The 21,034-nt window shown below is 47.8% G+C and overlaps 1 protein-coding gene across 8 annotated transcripts; it reads right to left on the bottom strand.

Moving 5' to 3' along the window:
* Positions 1-230: 230 nt before the first annotated feature.
* On the bottom strand, positions 231-16,971 carry bdnf (brain derived neurotrophic factor). 8 transcript variants are annotated; one of them, XM_043705446.2, is made up of 2 exons: positions 16,836-16,971; positions 231-1,466 (listed from the first exon to the last, which is right to left on the bottom strand). In XM_043705446.2, exon 2 carries the CDS (start codon positions 1,443-1,445, stop codon positions 693-695), a length of 753 nt encoding a protein of 250 aa, XP_043561381.1. In that variant the 5' UTR covers positions 1,446-1,466; positions 16,836-16,971; the 3' UTR covers positions 231-692. The 8 variants fall into 8 exon arrangements, with proteins under 8 accessions (XP_043561381.1, XP_043561377.1, XP_043561383.1 ...); XM_043705442.2 differs by lacking the exon at positions 16,836-16,971 and adding an exon at positions 15,904-16,037; XM_043705448.2 differs by lacking the exon at positions 16,836-16,971 and adding an exon at positions 15,393-15,411.
* Between the last annotated feature and the right edge of the window lie 4,063 nt (positions 16,972-21,034).

Genomic DNA, 21,034 nt, shown 5'->3' with positions numbered 1-21,034 from the left:
TATGAATGTTGCGGGAGAATGGGGTGGGGGGGGGGGGGGGAGACACATCCAATGAATCCATTCCAACACCATGCGTGTCCCATTCTTTAATGCAGCACAAACGGCAAGAAAATAAAAGGAAGCGGCCATCAACTCGGTGTCCCACTGGAGCCAGTGTACTGCACAAAGCGTTGACAGTCCTATCCCCAGGGAAATAAAATTTAAAAAAAACTAATAAAGATTCACGTCAGCACCTTGACTTTTTTTTAATTCCAACACCATCGGTAGAAGGTAAAGCAGTCAACAAACATAATACTAACGAGGAATAAAGCCACTGTCTAACGAGACGGAATGTTGAGTTGGACTTTCCAATGGACAGATTCTTGTTCAAACTGAAGCAGCATGCATTTTTTTTTAAACTGTTTCATTTCTTGGCAACGTCATTCAACAAACCGCGATGTTTTGAGGAATGTAATACAGGCTTATTGTTTTTTTTTTGAAATTGTGCGCAAATAATTGTTTTTTTTCCCTTTTCTGGAGTCATGGATATGTTCAATAAATAGACATAAAGCCACCTCTTTTACTGTATAAACTTCATTTATACATGCAGTCCATAAAGTTTTCTGTATCGCTTCCACGGAATAATTTACGCTGTATGTAATATTTATATACAAATAGATAACTTCTCAATAAAATCTATATACACTAATTCACTATCTGCCTCTCTTAAAGGTCAATGTACATACACAAGAAGTGTCTATCCTTATAAATCTCCACCCAATTTTTCTCCTGCTATCCATAGTGAGGGCTCGGACATAAGATTGGCTGGTTTTGCACTGAGAGTTCCAATGTTTCTTGTCTATTCCTCTGCAGCCTTCGTTAGTGAAACCTTTGGGATTGCATTTGGTCTCGTAAAAGTACTGCTTGAGCTGACCGTTCTGGACCAGAATCTTCTCCAGGACGCTGACCGTTTGGCCCGACATATCCACTGCTGTCTTTTTCTTGTCTGCCGTCACCCATTGGCTGATACTGTCACAGACACTGAGCTCCCCCCTGCGCGCTGGGTTGGAGTGGCGCCTCACCCTGGCCGACATGTTTGCCGCCTCTAAGTAGTTCCTGTACTCCTCCATCAGGAAGAGCAAAGGCGGTTCCAAAGGCACTTGGCCGCTCAGCATCACCCGGGACGAGTACAAATCGCCGTCCTTGTCTGAGCCTCCCCCTCCGCCGTCGCTCGGCCGAGCCTCCCTGTCCACCTCCAGGAGCTCTTCCAGCACATGGCCCACCGAGTTGGCCAAAGCCCCGAGTCCCCGGGAAGAGGAGCCCCCTGGCCCCCCTCCACCGGCCAGAGTCCCGTAAGGCCGCAGCCCCGGGTAGGGCGAGGCTCCTCGGTCCACAGCTTCGTTCATCGGGGCAGCTTGCGGGCAACCACAGGATGAGATAACCATAGCAAGGAACAAGATGTTCATTACTCTCCTCAGCTGGTGTGCCTGCGGGAGGGGGAGGGAGAGAGGGAGAGGGAGGGAGGGAGAGAGGCAGAGGGAGAGGGATGGACAGAGAGGGAGGAGAGGGAGAAAGAGGGAGGGAGGAGAGGGGGAGGGAGGTAGGGAAAGGGAGAGGGAGGGAGGTAGGGAGAGGGCGAGGAAGGGAGGGAGAGGGAAGGAGGGTGCGCAAAGAGAAGAATGGGGGGTTAGGGAGAGAAGGGAGGTGGAGAGACAGAGGGGGTGCAGACAGAAGGGTGTAGAGAAGAAGGAGAAAAGGAGGGAGGGGGAGAGAAGATGGGGGGGGGGGGGGGAAGCACCAAGAACATGATTATTCCAACGGTTAGCACACAATAGAGAAGTTCAGTTTGCAAACTATTGACTTGGGCTGACTGGTGACTTAATGGCTTAGTGTCTCCAAGTAGCAACATTACACCACCCCGCCCCCTCCACCGTCGTTCGTTAAAGAGCGACTCGATCCCTTCCCGGATGTTTAATGACTATGAGATTGTCCCTGATGTTAAAAAAACCCAAACCACTGTCACCACCAAGAAACTTCACTCCAATTAAATCTTTAAGATCAGCACAGACCTCAAACTGTCATCAATGCCAGGGATTAACTTCTGATTCTCTCTTTTACAACAATTGCTCCGAGTTTTCCCAATGTTTTTAACCAGTTTGGTCCGTGTTTACAAATTACCCTGAGTTTTGGATCCCAGGAAATGTCTCATGTTGTTGTCTTCCGGGGTCCATAAATAACCACATTCATCCAATTTTGAAATCTCAACATCCATTTGCTTTGGCCAACTGGCAAGGCATTCAGTCTGAGGTCACTGCAGTCGGTTCACTAACATGGCAATTCCTTGAGATCTTATTCATTTTAAAGTACGTCCAGGTCTCCCTGAACCCCCTCTGAGTCATTCCCCACGTCTATCACACCAGCTAACGGAGAAATATCCAGGACTTCTATACACTTGGCAATTGAAATTAATGAAAGTAGCCGATGTTACATACAGCTGTTACACACAGACACACACCTACACATACAGAGACACACACATACAGACACATAAACACACAGACACATACACACACACCCCCAACACACCCACCCACACACACATGCATTTTGATTCAGTGAAAATTGCATCAGTGAAAAGTTCTTGAATTTAGACATAATGAATTTTTTTAAAGAATTGAAGCTGTTCAGATAGCCTTCCAAACATAAGACATCACCTCCTGTTTACATTCACATTTTATAGTTACATTTCTAAACGGTCAGAAAACTAACATGACTTTACAATCACAGAAGTTGCTGGAGAAACTCAGCAGCGCTGGCAGCATCTGTGGAGAAAAAGCAGAGTTAACGTGTGAAGTCCAATAACCCTTCATCAGTTCCGACTTAATATTTAAGGGCAGAACTGGATATTGTCCGAATCACCCATTCACAGATAGGATGGCACAGCTCTGAAGCAGGTGGGACCTGAACCCTGGCCTCTTGGCTCACAGGCAGGGGCAATACCATCGTCCCCTGTGCAAAGAGATGGGCAGAACTGGGCAGGGTTGCTCTTTATGGTGAACGTTGAGTTTGATGTGTATTTAAGGAGGTTCTGAAATGTTTCGTATCCAATTGAAGGTGTTCGCGGTGGGCGCGGTTCCTATATCTCAGCGTTACAAATATCGACTGAAGTTAGGTGGCTGTTTTTGACTGGCACAGACCCGATGGGTCGAAGGGCCTTTGCACCTTGCTGTAGACCTCAATGGCACCTCGTTTGGCAGGAAGTGAGAATTTGGAGCGTTTTGAAAGGTGAGGAGAAGAGCTGGGATGTTGGGGTAGGGGGAGTGGGGGTGGGGGGGAGGAAATGGAAGGAGGGCGTGGGTGTCAGTGGGTGGAGATAAAACACTCTCTGCGCAGCACCGGTTACTGAAACGCTCTCGAACTAATGAAAGCACCAGAATTACTACAGGACTGGGACTGGGAGAGCCAGTCAGTCCCCACTCTTGTGTTAGCCAAATCCTCCCGGTTTTGACAGGACAGAGGAAGTTAAGCAGTTATTACCGTCATTAATCATTAACATCCTCGGCAGCTTGTGAAAGGGCATTCTGCAACATCAGTGCATGTACAGTACAAACCCTTCAAAAATTACTGCATTACAATTAATACAACTTTGCAATTTAACAAAATAAATACTCCAGTGGAAAATACCCGACCATTGTCAATTGTAAGGAAACTACTCTTTACTGTTTGTTTTACAGTCAGGACATCTGTTACTGGGTTACGGTCAGCCAATAAAACTACTGAAACAAATTGCTGGGGATAAACAGAACTTGATTAATTGCAAACTTTCAAAAGACGGAAAATGAAAAGTTATTCCATGTAGCAGTTGCGATTAATCTACGCAACAAAAAAAAATGACCAGGATTTTTATTAAGCAGCACTTTATTAAGCAGCACTGACACCTAAACGTGGCGTCAGTGTTACAGCAAGTAGTGAGTGAGAGAGAGAAAGAATCCGGTAATTAAAGAACATTTCTCTCATTGCAGTAAATCAGCTGCTGTTAGAGAGCATGGAAATCCCTGACGGTGTTCATAAACCTTCGGGCGGAGTTTGAGAGTTCGGTCCCAAATGAGTTTACCCCCGTCTAAAAGGCAGCCTCGTATGGAGAATCCAGCCAGAAGATGGGAACAGGCGAGGGAGCAACATCCTGAATCCACCGCAACTCCCTCTCCAAGTCATGATTGGCAAAGTGGAAATTGCCACGCCTGGTCACTCACTGTCATATCCTCGCTACAATTCGCATCCCTGCCTCGGGTTTAAAGGGGTCCAAAGTTTGACCCCTACGCGCCCCCACTCAACACCAGCCCAGTCCCCAGCACAGCCCAGTCGCCAACACCAGCCCAGTCCCCATCACCAGCCCAGTGCCCAGCACCAAACCAGTCCCCAGCACCAGTGCCCAGCACCAGCCCACAACCCATCACCAGCCCAGTCCCCAACACCAGCCCAGTCCCCATCACCAGCCCAGTCCCCAGAACCAGCCCACAACCCATCACCAGCCCAGTCCCCAGCACCAGCCCACAACCCATCACCAGCCCAGTCCCCAACACCAGCCCAGTCCCCATCACCAGCCCAGTCCCCAACACCAACCCAGTTCCCCAACACCAACCCAGTCTCCAGCACCAGCCCAGTCCCCAACACTAACCCAGTCCCCAGCACCAGCCCAGTCCCCAACACTAACCCAGTCCCCAACACCAGCCCAGTTCCCCAACACCAACCCAGTCTCCAACACCAGCCCAGTTCCCCAACACAAGCCCAGTTCCCCAAAACCAACTCAGTCTCCAGCACCAGCCCAGTCCCCAGCACCAGCCCAGTCCCCAGCACCAACCCAGTTCCCAGCACCAACGCAGTTCCCCAGCACCAGCGCAGTCCCCATCACCAGCCCAGTCCCCATCACCAGCCCAGTCCCCATTACCAGCCCAGTTCCCATTACCAACCCAGTCCCCAACACCAGTCCAGTCCCCATCACCAGGCCAGTACCCAGCACCAGCCCAGTTCCCAACACCAGTCCAGTCTCCAACACCAGCCCAGTCCCCATCACCAGCCCTGTCCCCAGCACCAGCCCAGTTCCCAACACCAACCCAGTTCCCCAGCACCAGCCTAGTTCCCCAACACCAGCCTAGTTCCCCAACACCAGCCCAGTTCCCAACACCAGCCCAGTCCCCAGCACCAGCCCAGTCCCCAGCACCAGCCCAGTCCCCAGCACAAGCCCAGTCCCCAACACCAGCCCAGTCCCCAACACCAACCCAGTCCCCAGCACAAGCCCAGTCCCCAACACCAGCCCAGTCCCCAACACCAACCCAGTCCCCAGAATCAGCCCAGTTTCTAGCCACACATCTATTGATTCTGGTAAACATAGCCCATCCCTTCCCTACTCACAGGGCACTGTTTAGTGAAACCCTCACTAACCACTTCGATGCCGGCGGAGTTCACTGTTCCAGTGTGTTCCTGACTGGACTCTTTCATCGCCCAGAAGTCAACCTTTGAAAAACTCTCTGCCGCCTTTCACCTTGTGCCTACCTTGCTTCCCGTCCGCTGCCACACACTTTCACTGACCCAGACTGAAAATTCGCATCCTTGTGTTAAAATCCCACCCAAAGGCATCATCCTTTCCCTATCTCTGGAAACGTCACCAATCTCCCCCAGGAACTCCGTATTCTTCACACTCTCCCTTCGGCCCATCAGTAATGGCACTGCCTACAGGAGTCCATACTCTGAGTAATTTCCTTAACCACTTCTCACTAGCTCTGGGCACGGCGCTTTGGAAAGGCACTGGGACACATAGAGTTACTCAGTGAACACAGGTATCGCTGGACCCAGGTAGGTCTCACCTGTGCCGGGGATGGAAAGAAGGAATTTAAAAATGTGTTGCTGGAAAAGCGCAGCAGGTCAGGCAGCATCAAAGGAAATGAAGAAGGGCTTATGCCCGAAACGTCGATTCTCCTGTTCCTTTGATGCTGCCTGACCTGCTGTGCTTTTCCAGTAACACATTTTTAAGCTCTGGTCTCCAGCATCTGCAGTCCTCACTTTCTCCGAATGGATAGAAGGAATACCGAAAGTCCAGAGTATTTTTCTTCCATTTGTTCGTGGGAGGTGGACGGCGTTATTATGCAACTTTAATTGCTCAGAAGGAAGAGTCACTGACATTGCTGGGGTCTGGAGTCACATGTAGGCCAGACCAGGTAAGGACAGTACTCCATGGCTGTTCACTGACCAGCTAAAGTAGTAGCCAACTGGGAGTAAGTCATTCGGCCCCTCGAGCCTGACCCGCCATTCAATGGGATCTCGGCTGAGTATTGGGATCATACTTATCTCAGATTACACGCATGGGGAACAAGGTTCTTCCTCATCACCCCCACCCGCTACGATCAGATACCGTACTTCAAGAAAACACAACTGTGAAATGTGGAACACAAAACAGAAATCGCTGGAGAGACCCGGCAGGTCAGTGGAGGGGGACAGCCTGTGCTGAGTTTCTCCAGCGATTTCTGGTTCTGTTTCTGTTAACTGGAGCTTCACCTGAAACACCCCCCACCACCACCACCCCTTTCCTCTCCCCCTACACTCACTCACCATGTGCCCTTCATCTCCCCCACAGTGAGTGGACAGACTGACGAGTTCACTTCTCGGTTGGGGGCAGCCTCTGGCTCAAACCATCCTCAGAGCATGGTCCGCTCGGAGCGCGGCAGCGAGTCATTCCTGAGCCAGGCACGGCCAGCCGAGGATTCCCAGACAGTGCAACTCGCTCCAGCAGCCTGTCCTATCCCTTCTCCCGGTTCATGTGGACACGCTGTTTTTTGGGGGGGAGGGGGGGGGGGGGAGTCACTGGGACAAAGAGGCCAGCTCAGCCTGATTTGCATTTCAAAAGACCTGATTTACATTTCAGATTGCACGCACTCGCTTTGGAATTGCGTCATTGTCACTGGCTTTCTAAATATAAAACCCTGGTCACTCAGCACCTTTTCCCTGAGGGAGCAGGACCGCGCGACAGGCGGCAGGGGGAGCCAGGACATCGGTGTTGAACACTGTCAGCACCCTCCCCCCCCCCCCCCCGCAACCCCCTCCCCCGCCTCTCTCCAATAGGGTGAGCTGTGCAGGTGAATCCAGTGTTACAAATATTGACTTGCTCTCTTATTCTCTCTCGGTTGAACCAGCCCATTCATAGGGTGTTTGCTCTGTTCTGCAAAACAAAAGGCGTGTGTCCACCTGACATAAGCGTCCCCCCTCCCCCTCACCATCACCCCCCCCCACCCCACCACCAACTCCCAAGTCCGCAATTGGGCTCCCTCTCTCGCAGGTGAACAGTCACTGTCTCAGCCCCTCGCCCCAATAATCCAGCAATGGAAACAAAAATACTCAAATGAAGCAAAGAGCTGCGGCCGCTGAATCAAGTTGCTCTGAATTAACCTGCTCAATAGTTCTGAATGGCCCTTGAACTGAATGGTTTGCTCGGCCTTTCCAGAAAAAGTAACTCAGGATCCCCAACAATGCTGTGTGTCTGATGTCACACTTCGGAAGGATGTGGCAAATTTCCTTCCCTGACAAAACAACCCAAAATCAAACCATCGATTATGGAGAGCTTTCAATTCCGAATGTTATGGGATTCAAATCTGACTCCATGCTGACGTGGAAAGCGAACACATATCCCAGGAAGATCAGGACTGAAACAGTGAAGTGACATAGCAGAACGCCACCATCTCCCTCGATATAGCTAAACCTGTCCTGTGATGGTGACACTCTCTCAAAGTTTGAATCGATTGCGTTTTGTTTAAACCTTAAGAACAGCCCTTCTGTTTTTCCCGATTTGAATTTTTCGCGACATTTTCCCCCCACCCTTTTCCGCTGACATTTTAATTGAAAAACTTTTTCACCGGCTCCAAACACTGCACTGCCCTCAATCACCACTTGGTGGCAGTCTTGCACGCAGTTGAGTGCACAGCTGCTTCTGAGTATGAGATTGTGGAGATAATATCTGAATTTCACATTCTTCTGACTAATTAATTGAGATGAATTGTGCCAAAGCACTTATTTACAGGGACAAGTCGAGCAAGAAAATGTCATGGGTTTTGAGTCAGAGCAGATCGCTGCAACTCTGGGAGCGGACCGCCCGCATACTTGGATTGCAAAAATAAACACGTTGGAACTGCAACAAGTCTGATCTTTAAACCCTGCAAGATGTTGTTATCAGACGCTACAAACTCATTGACGCACACATGTCCCACCGTTACAATGCATTCAAATCAGATTGCAAATATCATTTTCGAATAATATTTCGGGCATACGAGAGGAGGGCATGAACTGTTGTGAAAGTTTCCCCTTGTGTTATATAGTGCAGTGAACACACTTTCTGTACAGTCATATTAAGCATTAATTTAAGAGGAACATTTGTGAGCACTCTGTCAATTAGGACACGCCTCCCACATCCCCAAAACACACCGCTTAAACAAAATGATCAATTAGTACTGACCTTCAGTTAAAATAGACTCGAGGCAGGAAATGTTCGGATTATAAGCTATCAGTCTTTTTTTGGCGTGAGTTTGTTAGTTCATGTTCACATCTTGCTGTAAAAAGGGCAAGCAAACTCAGTGCTGTGGGGTCCTCCCTCCCAGCTCCCCGGTGCTCTGATCCGGCAGCGCTGTCAAAGCTTAGGTTTCTTATTAAATCTTTATGAGATCTGCAAGTTATTTGTTGCAAGGCGTGAGCGCGCGCGCGTGTGTGTGCGCGCGTTTATGTGTGTGTATGCGTGTGTGTGTATGTGTGTGTGCGTGTATGTGTGTGTGCGCGCGTGTATGTGTGTGTATGTGAATGTGTGTGTATGTATGTGTGTATGTGTGTGTGTATGTGTATGTGTGTATGTATATGTGTGTGTATGTGTATGTGTGTGTGTATGTATGTGTGTATGTGTGTGTATGTGTATGTGTGTGTATTTATGTATGTGTGTGTATATGTATGTGTGTGTATGTGTGTGCGTGTGTGTATGTGTGTGTATGTGTGTTTATGTATGTGTGTATTACAGCCCTCGACAGCGTGTCCTGCAGACAATATGCTCTGGCTACTTGATAGCAGAAAGGGGAATGACTTACATCTCGACAACTACCGTCACCCTGAGAGCAGCCTGGTAGACAGCTCTCCCCCTACCCCCACCGCCCCCCCTCCCGCGCACGATTTCAAATCTCGCCGCCGTTAACATTATAGGCGAAAGCGAGTTATTCCCCTCCTTAGTAAAATGTGAAAACGTTCCGCACCCGAAAGACAATTAAGGCACAGAAATTGATCATCCAACCCTCAATTTTAAAGTGCAAACCGACTTTCTCTCCCGAGACACAAGTGGATGCCCATTAAGCGGACTGCAACGAAATTCTCGAATTTCGCCCGAGCTTTGCGCGGAATTCCTTCTCGGCGCTGACCACCGCGGAGATGTTACTAAAATCCAGCCACAATTCCCCCTTGATCGGGACTCGGGTGTCAAAGGACTGGCGTTGCAATACAATGACCTCTGCTGCTTGTAGTACCTCGGACTCAATCTAGTTAATAAGCCGCATTGGTTATTTATGAAGTGCCCATGATAGGTTTACAGCTGCTCTATTGTCTGGTGTTTTGTTTTGCAAACTCCCCGTGAACTATATTCACCGAACTTAGCATCCGCTAAAATACACTACACGAAGCGATGTGTTGTGTGTGTTGAAATAACCCACCGCTCTGTGTCAATTTCTGCAATGCAACTACATCGGTTGGATTTCATGAGCTTGCACACTTCTGCCTGGTGGAAACGGCGTCTTCTGTTCCGCCAATGGTAAATTATTGATGGCGGAAACTACCTGGACCCGTCAGTAATTTCATACAAACACGACAGCCCCATCCGGTATTCCAACAGCGAGACCGCCACTCTCCTGCGTTCAATCCACTCCCTCTCCCCTCCCCACAAACAAACACACACACACAAACACACACACTGCTCCAACTTCAAACGGCGCTGGGTATCCCTGGATCAGCTCAACAGGGCAATGGTGACGTGCTCTCAAACACCACCACCCCCTCGTTCACGTGATTCTTGTATTTTCCTTCCCTCTCTTCTCCCCACCACCCCACCCTCTCCAGTCAATTTGACTCTCGATCTTGTTTCATTTTTAGAATGATAACGAAATGTTGCGCAGCACCAGTTATTAATCTGCCGTTGCTAAGTTTATCAATGACTGAAGAGGCCCCTTGCCCAGTCACAATCTGATATAAATACCTCCTCGCTAATTGCTATCACTTTACAAAGTCTTGGAGAGGCGGTTCGTATCCATCCATGTCTCTAGCTCGGTCTACATGGATATTTTCCTTGCATTTTCTTTCGTTTCTCACGAAGTCGTGGAAATTTAAAATGCTGTCTGAACGTGTCTTTCACGTATAGTTCTAAGACCACACCCTTACCACCTCCTTTCTCTCCCGCTCTCTCTCCCTTCCATTTAGTTTCCTGTGTGTGTGTGTGTGTGTGCGTGTCAAGCCTCTGTTATCACCGCGTTAGAGCAGACTCCATCATTTACGAGGGGCAAACTTTCACACAATGTAGAGCTGATGGCGAGGCAAGCCGCGCCATGTATCTGACAGGGACACCAGCCCGTGCTCCCTAGCCGCTCACTTCAAACCCAGGTGATGGGATAGTGACTGCAACAAGTCCCCGGTCACCAACCGGGTATGACGCCCGGGGCGGAGACGGTCTGAACAGTCCCAACAACACAGTATCTCCTGCTCCTTGGATGCTGCCTGACCTGCTGCGCTTTTCCAGCAACACATTTTCAGCTCTGATCTCCAGCATCTGCAGTCCTCACTTTCTCCCAACAAGACAGTATACCGCGCTCTCTTACTTCTGTTCAAACACAGCAGCAAGTAAACACAAGGTAGGGGCAAATGACTGCAGAGGCTGGAATCTGTACTGTAGGCAACGAATGCTGGAGAGAGCAGTGAATCTATGGATATTGCCTGGCCCGCTGTGATCTCCAGCATTTTTTTTTGTTTTCAGCAAGTAAACACTGTTGATCGTTTCTCAAAAAAAAACACTTGCATTTATGTAGCGCCCTGCACGTCCTCGAGTGGTCACGTAGGGCTCGACAGCCAGTGAAATAATTTTGAGTCGACTCTGGCGAAGGCGACAGCCGAGTAGCTCGCAGGAAGGTCCCGCTTTTAGTAACACGTTAAAGACCAGCTCATCTTCTTTTAGTGACGCTGCGGGATGTATATTGGCCAAGGCGTAGGGCGTGAGGTGGGGGGTGGGGATTGATAACGACCCCGTTTATCTTCCCAATGATACCAAAGGGATGATGCCCACGCCTCCAAACACACGGGACCTGGCTTTAATTCATCATCCTCAATGCTACTTGTGTCTCTTGATGAAACTTAGGGAATCACAGGATGTGGTTGAGGCTGGTACAATTGCAACATTTAAAAGGCATTTGGATGGTATCTGAATAGGAAGGGTTTGGAGGGATATGGGCCGAGTGCTGGCAGGGGAGGAGGGGGGGTGGGGCTAGATTGGGTTGAGATGTCCGGTCGGCATGGACGGGTTGGACCGAAGGGTCTGTTTCCATGCTGTACATCTCTATGCTCCCACTCAGCGGCCTGCGATAGGGTTTCAGGGTCAGGGTCAGGGTTAGGGTTAACTCTAACCCTGCTCTCTGCCGGGGAAGAGGAGGCGCACTTTCACACATCAATGGGAAATGATCCATGGGCCATCTAAATTCTATGAAGATAGCCAGGAAGCCTGGGTTCAACACCGAGCTGATGCATAGGCGCCTCGCTACATCTTCGGACTGAACCATGTTGCTCTTGTAGAGATACTCCGCTTGAATTCTGATCCCGAACATCATGGCAGCTCGGAGGCTGGGAGCTGGGGTGGTGGTGGTGGGGGGGGGGGGGGAAGGCGGCGGCTAAAAACATGATAAAACTTTCCCCCAAAGTAGTGGGAAAAATTATACACACAAAACAAATCCTGAGTTGGAATTCGAATGAACCGAATGCTCTGACTCGCTTAGTGACATTGGGGTGGTTGGGGTCGGGAGAGGGGATTGGTAGCTCTAAACATGCCGCAGAAAGCCTATTTGTGGTTGAGCAGATTGACCACCCTCCCTCCCTTCTCCCCTACTGTCGATCGTTTGCGTTTATATGGCGCCCTTCGCGTCCTCCAGTCGTCCAGACAGACGCAAGTGTCACTGGAGGCGATACTTGGAATAATCACATTAATGGTGAAAATCTCGGGTCATTCCAGCAAATACAATGACTTTTAAAAAAAAGGTCGGTTCGAAAGAGTATCAGGATCTGAGTGGGTGGGCATGGTGACCAGGCTAGTGAGGGGTGCTCTTAAACTGTGCTTTTCTGCAGTCCTCACTTTCCCAAAGTTTCTCAGACGTCATACGCCCACATTTGAGATTAATTATCGCCCAGAAAGTTTACATTTCAGCACGGGGGCAAGAAATGAAAAAAAATCGCCCTTAGTAAAAATGTTTGAATATTTATGGGAGTTTTATTCCCACTCTCTGTCTGCTCTTTCACAGCCTCGGTCTGTCCAATGTTTTACTTGCAATTAACTGGACTTGACACAATTCGTTATGAATTTGCACTTCTCTTTGGAAAGTGTTTGCACCGAACCGAAACGCTAAGAGAGCCCTTTGAATCTAGATCTCATTAAAACAGACTCAGTGCAATTCCACCTGCACTAGAATGATTTATACATCACGGAAAATTCCCAATGGAAGCAGCAAATGATCAGATCCGTACTCACGCCTCCAAACGCTCCCGCGGATAAACTCAGTAACAACTTAAACAAGTGAGGTGTTTTTTTTTTAACCGGTTCGTCTTTGAGAGGACAGGCCCCGATAGAAAAATACTGTGTTACCCCATGACAAACTCCAGGGCTGAAACCCCCCTTTCCTGGCTGGTTTTACGGCGCGTCCTTCTCCCCACCCCGTCTCACTCACCACACTCTGCCAACAAACTGATGGCTTTACACACGACATGAGCAAATCCTGTTCTACACTCAGTTCAGGAATCTCCCACCACCACCCAGTGTCCAGGCAGCCCTTGGACAAGAACTTAGCCTGACCCAGAATTCACCCTCACATACATCCTGCGCTCAGAGATGCTGAGATGGAGAGAGGCAATTTCTTTTGCTCTCACATTTTTCAGAACCATTCCGCTTTCAAGGCCACGTGAAGGAATCCTGTTTGTTGTTCTGGCACAAGCAGAACTCGGAGCTTGAAGAAACCCTGTTTTGACTGGGAGTTATTTTTTTCTTCCTTTAGGCTCTGGTGCCAGGGGACCTGGATGTAATAATAGACCCAGCAAGCAGAGTGGCGCACTGATGACAGCAGCACGCTTTAGGTGGGAAGCTGTTCAGAGCGAATCCAAACCTCGGGCATCATTATCACAGGGACCGGGAGAGAGAGAGAGAGAGCTGGTGGCAAGGCTGCTCCTCACGTTGCCGTGGTAACCACCATCCAATGAAAACCTCCTCTCCCCAGTCTCACTGACAACCGGCCAAGGAAATATACTCTTCCTTGTCCCGAATGGAAAGGCCCGGCTTAATGTGGGAGCATTAGCACACCGGATAGAAACAGGAGCAGGCTCGACGGGCCGAGAGGCCTACTCTGCTTCCCGTTTCTTCAGGTCCAGGATGGAAATCACCTTTACCTTGCTGTTTCTGTTTGGGGACGGTGTGTTAAATCCGGTATCTCGGTCGTTTGGGGTTTCTATAGAGGAAGGGTTAGTAGAGAGATCTCCGGTAGCCCTGACTACACTGTCACCGCCTCTAGCTGCTGGCAAGGACGGATTGGGCGAAATGACAGAGAACCCACCGATGTCCAATAGCCCTTTCCCTCCCCTCATCCTTATGGAATGAGTCTAGCTCCTGAGACAGAAGCTGCATTCTGCAAGAGAGTCAACCCCAGAATCAGAGGACCAACTTCAGCAGCGCGCAGTCTATGTAGACACCTCTGTATAGCGACCCCCTCACCACCCAGAGTGTATCCAAGATCAATATTAACACCGAAGGCCACCTCTCCTGGGGCACGGAGCATCAGGAAGGGGCCGGAGACCAGTTTCGAAAACCAATCTGTCACCGTATAGTATATTATCCCCCTACAACAACCTCCGGATTCACATCATTGTAACACTGGTATAGTTACGCAAGTCCCTTCCACGTCCAAATCAAGGTCCAACCTGAAACATGTCTTTTGTGACTCTGTGTGTGTGTGTGTTGAGGTGGAACAATTAGTTTCATTCACCACTGATGGTATCAAGCGCTCCCCAAAAGTTTGCATCTGCATTTAGCCTCGGTTGATACCGAGTTCGGGATCCCTGCCTTGAATGAGACCCCTCACTCGCATTGATCACCGCCAGGGTAACTGCGGGGTTGCTTTGGAAGTGGAGGGTGGAGGTAGTGTTGTGGGAAATTGGGTTTCTACTGAAAACAGCGCCGTCTGCTGATGTGAATCTCTGTGTTGTGGAGGTGTGCGGGAATATATAGCTTTGGCGAGGCAATCCTTCCCAAACAGCCAGATCCCCTGGTGCTGGGCTCCCCTTTTCACTAAACACCTCGCGCCTCCTCTTGCACGCTACTTTGAATCTACTGCCCTCCTGAACCCACAGTTCTCTCTCGCAAGTCGGACACAGAAAGAATGGAAATCACACTTGCGCCCGGCTCAGAAAATACAGTCACTCTCAGGACCAAGCAGGATAAAGTGCGCGTCTGAGGAACTTGGCAGGGGGGAACTGTCCAGTCCCTACACAGCATCACTGACCTCACTCAGCGAAACGTCAGCTCAATAAACCAGTGGTCCCTGTCCGAGGCACACAGGACGGTCTTTACTGCAACCCAGAACGGGCGACAGACCAACACGGCAGACGCGGCTCACTTACCCTGCTATGTTCAAACGCCATCACCTTAAGCCATCCTCATCAACCCTTCCAGCTCACAAAGTTACAATACAGTGACCTTGCCTTTTAGCAGGATCGTTTCCCCAGACTCTTCTTGCACCGTAATGAACTTCAGCCCAACCTGTTAAAAAAAAAAATCCAACCAACAGCTCGGCGCCTCAGCTGGTCTTATAGTAACGCTCTCAGCTTTGAAAGATTTTTTTTTAGTTCTAACCCTCTCCTTCTCCGTGGCAATCACCATCTGCTGACGCGATATCTTAGCATGGAGTTGTTTTGCTGAGGCTGAGGCAGCTCTCGCTGTCCTGGGTGCTGATATATACAATAGGTACACCTGAGCGTGGCGTCAGGACCCCAGGAACAGCTAATGGTTCTCTTCCTCCAGCCCCCAGCACCCTCCTCCCCAAATACTTCATAACACTTCTATTTTCAGGTCTTGTTGCTTCATATTTGTATCAGATGTTGCTTACCTACGCTGTGTCACGTGAATATGGCATTGCCAGTCAGTCGCCCCAATAAGATCTGATGACATGCTCCTTGCGGGGCAAGTCTACACACTCAGCTGAAACCCAAAACCCGGCGCATTACCCAGTTCTTATCGCCTCTCATATTTTCAACTATTAACCTGCTCAGAACATGACATGACACACCTCCGGGGCACTTGAACCTCCCCCCACCCCCATTCCCCAGACCTTCAGGTCCAGAGGCAGAGACAGTGTCTCTGCGCCACTGCTGGCATCTCCTTCTGGTCACACACCAAAACAAAAATCTCCAGCAAATTGCAGGTTTCCAAAAGAATGAGTTCAACTTCGCTTGAAGAGGGATGTGTGTGTGTGTGTGGGTGTGTGGGTGATATCTCCCAGTGGTGTGAGAAATTTTCACTCACCTTCCATTGGTAACGTGGCGTTATTAAAAATAATAGCGATCGCAATGACTGACCACCCCGCCTCTAAGCCAGCCCCTCCCTGACAACCCGCTTACCATCGTTATTCACCGCCTGGGAAAGCGAAGAGTCTTAAAACCCCGTCTCTCCAGTAAATGCTGGAAGGTAATGTGCCTTATTTGAAGTCATCATTGGAACTTCTGCTTGCTCAGTCAATCGCCCACTACTTGTGTGACTTATGAATGTAATAACCCTTTTGCAATTTCCGCTGCCGAAACTCTCTACACCTTAGTGACTGGAAGACACACGTATGCAGAGGTGATTTAAGCTTCTACATTTACGCAACACATTCGCTCAGGGAGACGTTTCGGGGCTTACGTGATTCTAATGAATTAAGGGAATAATTGCTTTTGGAAATAGCGGGCTATCAGATACTATATGACTGGTCTTTTCAGAACACTCAGTTCAGACACAGTGAGGACAGTAGGCTGGGTTAAGTTACACGTTTGATTTTGTTATTTTAAAAAAAACAACTTCTTTTTGCCCCTCTCTTGAAAAAGTAGTTTAACTTAACTTCCTGCACACGTGGTTATCTTAACTATCGAGAGCTATAGAGTTCAGCACAGGATCCAAGGGATTTGCATAGAACAGGTAAGGGAACAATTTTGTCTTTCAATACCTCTGTCACACATATTTCTGGAAAATTCTCGCGATTCCGGCCGGTAAGTGTGGTTACCCAATGTTTACTGCACCAAACTACTGAAATCACCACCACCTACTCGCTTTCAGACGCACTGAAATGTGGCTCGCTCTTTTGCAAAGAGAAAACATATTTAATCTTTCCCTGGGACAGTTTATCGTCGACAATGCTCATGGTATTATCGGTGACCACAACCTGTTAAACTTGCCAAGTCCCAGTGGCCTTACTACCTGAAAAAAATAGCCCAAATCCTCTAGAGAGTCTTCTTCCACCGCAATGCCTCCTTTCAGTCGCGCACACACACAAAAAGTAGACATCATTCCAACTTACCGCAGACAGAGACAGCCTTTGATACCAGTTGTCAAACGAGTGGCGCCTCAGCTTATGCACCTGTCTTCGACACTGACTGCAAGGATCAGCCCAAGTACCAAATAACAAGCCAAAGTGACAGATTTCCTACATCCAAGATGACGTGCATTTAAATATGAGTAATAAACTATAGAGACGTGTTGGTCTGTGGATGGTTTGGATGCTGTACAAAATGATCCGTAGCATCACTTATTCCACAGGCAACCTATGTCCGTGCTTTAGTTACACTCAGCATTAGAACCTGCGCAGAGTTGAGATGTTACTTTAAACAGACAAGTTATTAACAGCCAGCACTTTTAAGTATATTTCAGCAGCATGCTAATATATGCACTTGTTGCGTGATTGAACGCATTCTCAAGGAATAGACGACTGTGGAATGGACTATAAAATGCAGATAAACATAGATGCTAATGCACCCAGATGTAGGTTGCATATAACGTTGGAAATTGATGTATGTGCGAAGGTGCAACTATACATTTATAGAAATATACGCAAACTGCACCCACTGCAGATGGAGAGCCAGACAGAGGAAACAGAGGAATAACACAGTAGGAAGCGCAATGAATTATCTCCAGTGCTTTCAGTGAAAGGTTAGCGTTTGGAATACTTTTCAGCTCATTCTAGAACAGGACTCCCAACTCAAACGCAGAGAATAGGTTTACTCCCAACTTTTAAAATATAACATGGAATGACAACAATAAATGGCATTGGGTTTTTCTTTTATTTCCTGAGACAGGTTGACTGTGTGAGAAAATGTGTTTTGGGCAGAGGGATCGTTGATGCTGATGTTGTGTACGTGACTTGGCAATTGAGCCAATTTTCTCACATGCAAATATTTCTGGCACTGAGTTAAAGTAGCCGCTCTACCCAGACAGCGCCACTTGTAGTCTCCAGATAGGGGGTAAAACAACTGGTTATTCTACTGGAAAAGGAAAGATGAAGATGTTCTGAACAACATGTGACTTCAACCTATACCATCCAACGATCCAATTGACAATGAAGAGCAGCCAAGAAAAAAAAAGTGATTTATTGTGCAGAGTAATGTCATCGTGACTAACTATATTTCAAGGGAATTTAACAATGAAGTGCTTCAAAGGGTTCTCAGGATGTAAAGGGGGCGGTATAAATGCAAGTTTCCTGATGGACCTCTCCGAGGTCTGTGTCCTGGGAGATGGAGAGATTGCTCTTTGTCTGATATCGATCATAGCTTATCCACAGAGGGAGAAGGCCAAATTTCTATAACTTGTGAAGTTAGCCCGGAGAGTCAATCAAACCTGTGCTAAAGCCGCAGTCACTGCTCAAAGGTAGACTGGGTAATTGTAGCTGCGGTACATGCCCTACTCAACCTCCTGAAAAATCTTTGTGAGAATGTGTTTCGGCGCAAACCTACAGCAAAGGTAGTGAGCTAGAGCCTTATCCCCGACCCAACCTTGCAATATTCTTGCATGATATTATCCCAAAGTCACCTCTTGCATTTGCAAGATCGACGGTTGTTAATGTTGGGTGCGACAGATGTACACATTTAGAATAACACGAACGTTCTTTTTAGACATTTTCTGTACCAATCTGTTCAGAGATATTATGGCACACCTCTGGGGCAGGTGGGCCTTCTGGCTGAGAGGTAGGGACACTACCACTGCTCCACAAACGCCTGCAGAACTTTATTGTGGCGTCGTTCTATAAGTTCGAACTGGAAACTTGCCTGTACTCCTCTCGACGTGAACTGCAAAGCCAAGTGTGCTGCAAATACACAAACCTGAGCCAATCCTTCTGGAAAGTTCCGGGCACCCTTATGAGCCGCACCCTGGGGCTTGGGCCCTCTGAAATCCAGGCAGAGTTTGCCGGTCAACTCTACTGCAAGGCAGTTTGAGAATGAAGCCGGGGATGTAAGGTTCCGAGACTGTGTTTTGACCAGGGATTGCAATATGTGGACGGTGACTCTTATCTGTTGAATCTGGGTATGTGGGAAAGTTTCCCACTGATGTGGGTTCCGAGTCTTTTTTTTAAATTAAAAAAAAGTGACCCAGCCTCAGTAATATCTCACAAACTGTGCGTTTACTCGGGCTGCAAGATGAATTTCCGCGGCGATTGACCATCTTGTCTTTTCATGTCCAGGTCGAACATCACAACTAATTCCTTAATAGGACGCTGCATCTGACCAGGTAGATTTTGACTTGCTTTCTCACCAGAAACGTCCACTTCTCCATCTCCTGATCTGCCTGGCTTGCTGTGTTCTTCCAGCCTCCTGCCTGGCTACTTGTATTTTCTGAGCCATAGTCAGTCCCCTTCACAATATGGCTGCCATTGTCTCAGACGCTGGAGGCTTCATCTACCTGACTCCATTCCCCCACCACCCCCGGTCTTTCACAGGATGTGGGCATTACTGGTAAGGCCAGCATTTGTTGCTCAGCCTAATTACCCTTGAACTGTGTGGCTTGTTAGACCATTTCACTGGGAGGGATGAACTGTGTATCTGTAGTCACATATAAGCCACTCTGGGCAAGCTTGGCAGATTTCCCTCCCTGAAGGACAGGAGTGAACCAGATGAGTTTTTACAAGAACCAATGATAACTTCACACATGTCACTAATGAAACTAACTTTCAATTCCAGATTTAAGAACTGAATTCAAATCTTACCAGCTGCTGTGATGAGTTTCAAGCCAATGTCCCCAGCCCATTAGCCTGAGCCACTGGATTAATCATACAGTGACATTGCCATCCATGTATCTATCACACAGGGTCGAATTTTGGATATATGCATCAGTTGCCATTTTAACATAGTTAGCATTATGACTGAGTGCAATTCTGTTTCATCAAGTCCATCCAAACCATTTACAAAACGCAGACAGGGATCCACTCAATAACGATCAGGTGCACAAATCTAGGAGACCTTTCCATCCTTCGCAGGTTAGTGTGACACTTCCACCATAATTCTGGCTGATATCAGTTAAATAAGCAAAGAGTTTGGATCCAACCTATCAATGTCCTGATCTGCAAGACTCATACTGTCTTACCAATCGGAGCCATCAAAGGAGCACATGACTAACATGTGACTAACATGGCTAAAAATTATTGGAGTCTTGTAGATGTCTGGTTGGTCCCAAAACTACATTGCCCTGTGGTGTTTTCATAGAATCACAGAATCATACAGAACAGAAGAGGCTCTTCGGGCCATCACGCTTGTATCACCAAAGGTTTGGTCCCATCTTTCCACACTAGGCCCACTGCCTTGAATGTTATGACACTTCAAGTGTTCATCCAAATATTTTTTAAAGGTTATTGAAAGCAAGACATTTTGCAAACATAAACTAGGTAGGTTACCAATGTGACTGACCATCTTAATTTATAAGGACCCAGAGAGATTAGTGTAAAACCATATCTGAGATTTCTCGAAATTATTACAGATAATCCTGTAAGTCAAAATCCTAGTCAGCTCAAAAATTGGAATCTTCTCAGTTTTCTGATGGCAATTCTAATGGTTTTCTTTTGTGCTTTTTATTTGGTATATTAGTAACCAACTTTTATCTGTAATAGCATATTATAGTAGCTACGATAACTATTCAACTATAAACTAATCATGTTATGATATGCACTCACTGACCTACATTGGCTTCCAGTCAAGTAACACCTCAATTTTAAGATTTTAACTTGTGCTTTCAAATCCCTCCATAGCCTCAGTTTTTACAAGCTGTGTGAGCTCGACAAGCCTTTGACTTCGAGGGACTCCTCAATTCTGACATCTTGAACATCCCTGATCTTCGAATTGTGAAGTGATTCGTCTTGGTAGGAAGAAAGTGAAATACATAAAAGGTAAAGGATACAATTCTACAGGGTACCCGAGTATCAATATAAATCAGGTGGCAGGAGGGATTGAAAAAATGGTTAGTACAACGCCCAACATAAATGTCGAGTAAGAAAAAAATGCAAGTTAAGTTAAACTTGCAAAGAAGACTTGGTTTGATTTTAGCTGGAGAGTTAGGTCCAGTTCTAGGCAGTACACTTTAGGCAAGGTGTGTTGGCATTAGACAGGGTGCAAAAAATATTCAGTATAATGCTTGCAGGAATGAGGAAACTCAGTTACACAGATAGATAATAGAAGTTGGGATTGTTTTCTTTGCAGAAAAAAAAGGTTGAGAGGAAATTCGATAGAGGTCTTTCAA

This window comes from Chiloscyllium plagiosum, unplaced genomic scaffold, assembly GCF_037043375.1.
Source record: "Chiloscyllium plagiosum isolate Xiang-an unplaced genomic scaffold, Cpla_swu_hap1 HiC_scaffold_18, whole genome shotgun sequence".
NCBI lineage: Eukaryota > Metazoa > Chordata > Chondrichthyes > Orectolobiformes > Hemiscylliidae > Chiloscyllium > Chiloscyllium plagiosum.
Note: the sequence above shows the minus strand (reverse complement) of the source record. Positions and strands in the feature narration are given on the sequence as shown.